This window comes from Cryptomeria japonica, chromosome 8, assembly GCF_030272615.1.
Source record: "Cryptomeria japonica chromosome 8, Sugi_1.0, whole genome shotgun sequence".
NCBI classification, from domain to species: Eukaryota; Viridiplantae; Streptophyta; class Pinopsida; order Cupressales; family Cupressaceae; genus Cryptomeria; species Cryptomeria japonica.
In genome coordinates this window covers 631697955-631705991 of record NC_081412.1, presented here as the reverse complement: position 1 = coordinate 631705991, position 8037 = coordinate 631697955, and the positions used below count along the sequence as shown (strand labels likewise).

General features: G+C 35.8%; 1 protein-coding gene across 1 annotated transcript; it reads left to right on the top strand.

Annotated features, from left to right (window-relative positions):
- The first annotated feature begins 670 nt into the window (after nt 1-670).
- LOC131043835 (receptor like protein 26-like) lies at nt 671-7674 on the top strand. Its single transcript, XM_059210606.1, has 8 exons — nt 671-1007; nt 1462-3347; nt 4101-4373; nt 5295-5378; nt 5460-5600; nt 5710-5718; nt 5802-5892; nt 7532-7674. The coding sequence occupies exons 1-8, from the start codon at nt 671-673 to the stop codon at nt 7672-7674; spliced, it is 2964 nt and encodes a 987-aa protein (XP_059066589.1).
- The last annotated feature ends 363 nt before the right edge of the window (nt 7675-8037 follow it).

The following is an 8037-nucleotide window of genomic DNA, read 5'->3' as shown; positions in this document are numbered from 1 at the left end:
GTTAAACTTTAGAATGATTTTAAATCTATATTCATAAAAACTTATCCCTCTATCATTCTTTCTCAAAGGATGACAAGAAAATCAAATTGAGTTAATGATGTCAAGAATCGAACTCTTGAGATTGTATCTTTATGAATGAATAATTATATATTCATACTGAAGTCATTTACAAAATATATTTTGAAATATGTTAAAATCCAAATTTTTAGTTAAAAACATGTTTTTCCATTGTCTCAACATTTTATAAATTAAAAAATAAAAATTTATAATATATAAATATTTCAATTAAGAAACACATTTAACCTTAAAAATCTCTACATAAATGAATATTTGTTCTTACCATTATAAACTAAAATGATTATTTCCTAAAGTTCTAGAAAATCTTTTAATCAAATTAGTTCTAAAGTCGAGGAAATTCTAGAAAAGCTATTTAAAAATCTAAGAATTAGATTTCGGCTATCATAGGAGTGCGTTACCATCATGCGAATTTTCCTCTCCTTGAATATAAACAGACGTTATTGAGACTCTGGTACACGGCACTCCCACTCGCCTCCATTCTTCTTACAACAATATTTAAGCATGGGAAGGGATTTATTTAACATTCATTTCCATTGGCTTCTGATCATCTCTTTCGTTCAAAAGTAAATAAGATTTTCAGCAGCTGGAAGAAATGGAAGGTGTGCTTTCATATGGCAGAGTTGCGTTTGCAATCATAGCAATATCATACTGCTTCTTCTGCTTCACCTCTTCTCCTGCAATTGCATGCCGTCACCCTCAAAGAAATCTTCTCCTGGATTTCAAGGCAACACTTGTAGATGTGAATAACACTCTAAGTGCCTGGAACGGATATAATTGTTGCATGTGGAGTGGAGTCAGTTGTAACCTCCGCACAGGCCATGTTTCTGGACTGGATTTCAGAGGATGCTATTTGAAAGGTAACATCAGTTCATCGCTGTTCCAACTTGAACAGTTGGAATACCTCGATCTCAGTGAAAACCTATTCAATGGTAATTTGACTTTACCCTATTATGGAAAGTTGAAGAGTCTCACTTTTCTTGACTTGTCATTTGCTGGTTATGTAAATGATTTTTTTTGTAAATTTGGAAAGCTTATCAAATCTGGTGAGCTTGGAATTCCTCCCTCTTGATGGAGTGAACATCTCTGTGAATAAAAGGTGGGGTGAAGCTATTGGTAGTCTATCTAACCTTCAACAACTCCACATGTTTTCCTGTGGGCTTGGAGGAACAATTCCCAATTCCCTTCTCAATCTTACCACTCTCCTCCATCTCAACCTTTCTTCCAAATATTTGTCAGGGCAAATACCAGCTTGGTTTGTAAATGTGACAGTCCACCTGATCTCACTTGATCTCTCTAAGAATGAGAATCTAGGAGGAGACATTTCTTTCATTGGATAAAAAGGGTCTTATTCGTCATTAACCACCATTGATTTTTCACATACAGTTGTGAAGGGCCACATTCCATCTGCTATAGGGAATATCTCATCCTTGGAGAGTCTTGCTCTAGAATATACGAACATTGAAGGTGAGATTCCTCTCTCCATAGTCAATCTCTCCAACCTTGTTCACTTGGATCTGTTCCATAACAAGTTAACAGGGATAATCCCACCTTCGTTGGGATCACTTTCTTCCCTTTCTTACCTTGACCTTGGTTACAACCTACTGAATGGTGCATTTCCGTCCACAGTTTCAGATCTTGTTAACCTGAGAATCCTTTATCTAGACTCCATCAATTTAAGAGGTTCCATTTCCTTTTCTCTATTCGATAATCTCACTAGACTTGAATTCCTGGTTCTTTCTTTCAATCACTTAAGTGTGAGCATTTATTCAACATGGATTCCACCGTTCGAGAAGCTCAGCTTTTTGGGACTAGGTTCCTGCAGATTAGATAGAATTCCACCCCTTCTTGCGAAGCAATATAACTTGGAACAGCTGGACCTATCCCTTAACAGTGTGAAAAATATTCCATCCTGGATATGGAAATTTCCCAGTCTTGATAAATTGAACCTTAGTTGTAATCAATTAACAGGTTCACTACCATCTAGCTTAACATCCACTGCTTATTTGTATCTAGATTTGCACAATAACAGCTTACAAGGTGCTATTCCTGTTCCTCCTGCTGGTGTTAAAGTGCTGGACCTGTCGATGAATCAGTTCAATGGTTCTATTCCTATTGATATTGGTGAACATCTTCAACATGCATTGTTCTTATCTTTGTCGAGAAACAATCTCAGCGCAGCCATTCCAGATTCCGTCTGCACTTCATCTTTGCAGGTTCTTGGGCTTTCAAATAATATGCTAAGCGGTATGATTCCTCCTCACTTAACCAGGAATTGCACTTTTCTCAGAGTTCTAGATCTGGCGGAAAATCATCTCGAAGGTAAAATTCCAGCAGAATGGGGAAATCTTAAAGAGATTAATACATTGAAGCTTGCAGGTAATCAATTCAGAGGAATTATTCCCTCATCCATGCTAAAATGTCAATCTCTGCAAGTATTGGATTTGGGAAATAATAATTTGGAAGGTACAATCCCCCACTGGATTGGAAAACTATCACAACTGCATGTCTTGATATTGAGATCCAATAAATTTCAAGGTAGTATTCCACCCCATGTCATTGACCTTCCGAATCTACAAATTCTGGACCTTTCTAGCAACAATCTTTCAGGAACCATTCCAAGCAACCTCACAAACTTGCTTGCAATAGTCAATGCATCACAGAGTAATCCAAATCATCTGGAACAACACACTTCAGAGAAAACTGTATTTACAATAAATACGGTATATACAAATAACATTGCAATTTCATGGAAAGGTGGGCATGCTGAGTTTCTGAAAGTTCTCTTCGTTCTTAAATGTATTGATCTTTCAAACAACAATTTATCGGGGAGCATTCCTCTCAAAATGGGATCCCTTCAAGGCTTGATAACCCTTAATCTTTCTATGAATCATCTCAGTGGTCGAATCCCAAAAACATTGGGAGGCATGGATCAGCTAGAGTCTCTGGACCTCTCGCTAAACAAGTTGCATGGCAAAATTCCGTTAGAACTTCAGTTACTGAATTATTTACAGTTCTTGAATCTGTCTTACAATATGCTTGATGGAGAAGTACCCCATGGAGGGCAGTTTCTAACTTTTGGGGAGTCGTCGTACCTGAGCAATCCTAAGCTAAGTGGAATTCCTTCTAGCAACACAACAGTCTGCAACAACTCTTCTGGCTATGGCAACTGCACAAGCATTGATACAGGTGTTGAAGCAGGTAATTCAGATGCCGATATGATAGGATGGGCAGTCGGACTTGGATTGAGTTCTGGTTTGGGATTTTCTATTGTGATTGGAATATTAACTTTCAAAAAGAGGATGAGAAAGAGAGCCTTCAATTTGTATGATTCTATAATTTTAGCTGTTGATATATGTATAAGAGGGAATAGATTAAAGTAGGTACCACTGTAAAGAGGGTTTTGTTAAAATATGGAGAAAGCTTTAGATAGAGTTTCACTAAGAATCATCTGTTTTAGTTAGTTGTCAAGAATCTAGTTAACTGTCAATCATATGTAATTTGTCGTCAAGCGATTATAATTAGTTGTCAAAGTATTTAGTAAATTTGTAGGTTATGGCTGAATCATCTTGTAACTATAAATATGTAACTCTGTTTATGAACAATGAATGTACATCAAGTGTTATAGATGTTCTTATTTTTATTTTGGTATCAGAGTCATTGTACTCTATTGTTTTTTCTATTTGAAAAATTTGAAGTGCTGCATTTGTTGGAATGTGAAGTCCAAATTGATTTCTTCTAGTAGCGGTCTTCAATTAGGACTTTGCAACTCGGTTGTTTTATGCTCCTCGAAGTCATGTTTTGATGTACAGTTTTGAGATTGTTGTAACTCTGTAATTCCTAAGAATCAATACGAAAGATATTTTGTCTGTGGTTTTTTAGTGGTATATTTTTACCAGATTTTTCCACGTAAATCTGAGTGTTATGTGATTTTTTCCTTCTCTATAATTTTCTACTCTTGTATTTTTTCTTACAATTGGTATCAAAGCAAAGGTCATTTTTGTATAAGTTGTTTTCCTTGACAGATTGAGGTGCATAAGTTCGATGGTTCTAATTTTTCTCTATGGAAGCTTATGATTCAAGCTTTGCTGGTGAAGGATGGATGTGACAGAGCTCTTAAAGGAGTAGCGTCTAAACCTACAAATATGAGCATGCTAGATTGGAATACCATGGATAGCATGGCTAGAGAAACAATCCAATTATATCTAGAAAATTCAGTTCTATTCAATGTTGCAGAAGATAAATCTACTCATGACTTGTGGAATAAGCTCGCAAAGTTGTATGATACAAAGTCATTGGTAAATAAGATAATGTTACAAAGGAAGCTATATAATTTGAGGATGCATGATAATTCATCAGTCACAAATCAGTTGAATGAATTGAACACACTGACAAGCAAGTTGGCTTCAATGGGAGTGAAAATTGATAAAAAAGTCCAAGCAACAATATTATTATGCTCCTTACCAGACAGTTAGGATCAACTAGTTATGGCTTTCAGTAACTCTGCACCAAGTGATAAGTGAGTCTTTGAATACGTTCTAGTTGTGTTAATCTCTAAAGATTCAAAGAAAAAGACATCTCAAGGATCTTCTTGAAATGAAGCCCTAGTTGCTAGAGGTAGAACTTCGGAAAGAGCCAATAGTGAGTGTGGACAAACTAGGTCCAAGTCTAAGCAGTGGAAAAAGGTGAAATGCTAGAACAGTGGCAAAAATGGATATGTCAAAAAGGATTGCAAGATCACGAAAGAAAGGAAAGAAAATCCTAGTCTACAAGTGTCTAAGGAAAACACAACACAAGTTGAAACGCCATTCGAAGATGGAGGGGTATTAACTACTAATTTGAGAAGCTCTTTATTTCATATTTGGATTCTTGACTCTAGTGCTTCCTTTTATATGACCCCACACAAAGACTGGTTTTCTAGTTATCAGTCTTGTGATGGAGGTATGGTTTACATGGGAAATGATAACCCACGTGAAGCTAGTGGTGAAGGTGAAGTAAGAATCAAGATGTTTGATGGAGCAGTAAGAACTATTCAGCATGTCTGAAATGTACCAATATTGAAGAAAAATATTCAGTCACTTGGAGTTTTTGATGAACATGGTTACTGGTTCAGTGGTGAAAATAGCTATCTCAAGATAACAAAATTTGTGTTGGTTGTGCTGAAGAGAGACAAAGTTGGTAATCTCTATAGGCTAGTTGGAGAAACTTGCATTGGATAGGGTACAATGGTATCTGATGTTGATATGGGTTCATTATCAACCTGGAATCAAAGGCTAGGCCATATGAGTGAACGAGGTCTCAAGGTATTGCTAGATAGAAATATTCTCCCATGTGAAAAATCTAGAGATTTAAGTTTTTGTGAACATTGTTTATTTGGTAAGCAGAATAGACTAAGTTTTTCTAGAAGTGTTACCAGAAGTCAAGATGTTTTAGATCTAATTCATTTAGATACTTGGGAGGCCCCTGTAATATCTATTAGAGGTTCATCATATTTTGTTTTATTTATAGATGACTATTCTCATAAGGTGCGGGTTTATCTTCATAAGAAGAAATCTAAATTGTTTTCTTATTTCAAGAAGTTTAAGGATCTAGTAGAGAATCAGAAGTGTAAGACAATAAAATGTTTGAGAACAGATAACAAAGGTGAGTTTCCTTCATGAAAATTTAACTAGTTTTGTAGTGAGCCTGAAATTTTAAGTTAATTGATGGTTGCTATGACACCACAGCAAAATGGTGTTGTTGAATGCATGAACCGTACAATTATGGAGCGAGCCAGATGCATGTTGAGCACTGTTGGGTTGGAGCATAAATTTTTGGGTGAGGCTATCTCTACAACTTGTTTCTTGGTTAATAGGTCACTGACTATTGCTCTAGATAACAAAATTTCAGAAGAATTATGGAAAGGTAATCTAGTAGATTATTCATTTCTTTGTGTTTTTGGTTCTAATGCTTATGTACATATTCATAATGAGAATAGAAATAAGATGGACAAGAAGTCCACAAAATTTATTTTTCTTAGCTATGTAGAAGGTACAAAGGGGTACAGGTTGTGAGATACTACTGCTCAGAAGATTGTAATTAGTCGAGATGTGTTTTTTAATGAAAATTAAATGCAAAGAGGGGAAGAATAGAAAGTTATGGAAGGTATTCTAGTAGAAGTGGAAAAAAATGATGATCATCTAAATGTGCTTGATGAAGAACAACTAGATAAAGATCAACTAGAAGAACAACAACTAGTTGAGCCATAGGGTGAATCATCAACTATTTTAAGTAGATATGGTAGAGTAATCAAACCACCTGTAAGGTACTCTCATACTTGTAATTTTGCTTATGCATTACTAAGTGATGTTGGTGACCCTAGTTCATATCAAGAGGCTTGTGAAGTTGAATGTGCAAGAAAATGGAGAGTTTCTATGAAAGCTCTACACAAGAACAAGACATGAGAGCTTGTGCCTTTGTCTAAAGGGAGAAAAGCTATTGGGAACAAGTGGGTCTTCAAATTGAAGAGGGATATAAATGACAATATGGAGAGATATAAAGGGCAGTTGGTGGCAAAGGGGTGCACACAAAAGTTTGGTATTCATTTTAATGAAATTTGTTCACTTGTTGTACGATTAAGTACTGTTAGAGTAGTTTTAGCTCTTTTTGCTAGTCTTGATTTGGAGTTAGATTAGCTAGATGTTAAAACAACCTTCCTGCATGGTGATTTCTTTGAGGAGATTTAGTTGTAGAAAACAGAAGGTTTTGAGGAAAGAGGCAAAGAGAATCTTGTTTGTTGGTTGAGAAAATTGATGTATGGTTTGAAACAAGTGCCAAGGTTTGAGAAAATTAATGTATTCTTTCATGATGAGTTTGGGTTTTAGTAGATCTGAGGCTGATCATTGTGCCTATGTTCGAAGTAATGATGATGTTATTTTTATTATTTTACTACTGTACGTTGATGATATGTTGTTAGAAGGTCCCAACATGTATAAAATCATTCATTTGAAAACTCATCTTGCTAGGGAGTTTGAGATGAAGGACTTAGACAGTGCAAATCAGATCCTTGGAATGAGGGTATATAGAGATGGGAATAATAGGAAATTATGGTTGCCACAAAAAACTTATGTGGAGAATATTCTACAATGCTTCAATATGCAGAATGCACAACCAGTTAGTACTCCATTTCATGTTGATATTAAATTGTCTTTGGAATAGTGTTCTAGCACAAATGTAGAGAAGACACAAATTTCTTATGTATCATAATCATCAACAATAGGAAGTATTATGATTGACAGGGTGTGCATGGGACTAAACTTTGAACAAGCAGTGGGAGTTGTCAGTATGTACATGGAAAATCCTAGTACCGATCACTAGACAACTATGAAGTGGATTATCAAATATTTGAGAGGCACTTCAAATGTTGCTATCTATTATAGTGGGACTAGTCTTCAAGTTAATGGATATGTGGATGCAGATTTTGGTGGAGACAGAGATAAGGGAAAGTCTACAAGAGGTTATGTTTCCTCTTTAGTTGGAGGTGTTGTTAGTTGGGTGTCAAAGTTGCAGGCGGTGATAGCATTGTCTACTACTGAGGCAGAATATATAGTAGAAACATGAGCTAGCAAGGAGGCAATCTAGATTCATAGACATTTGGGTGAATCGCAAGTGGATCAAGATAACATGGTACTGCATTGTGACAGTCAAAGTGCTTTACACTTAGCACCTAACTTAGCATACCATTCCAGAACAAAGCATATTGATATTCAATATCACTTTGTTCATGAAGTGGTGGAAGGAAGACAGATCTCTTTGGCCATGATTCACATTGATGTAAACCCTGTAGATATTATGACAAAACCTATTAGTAGAGAGAAGCTCACTTGGTGTACAACTTCTATTGGTTTGCAGATTATGTGATGATAGGCAACTTTGGCAATGGTCTTTCAATAGAGGAATTATTTATGAGTTTGAAATTTGACT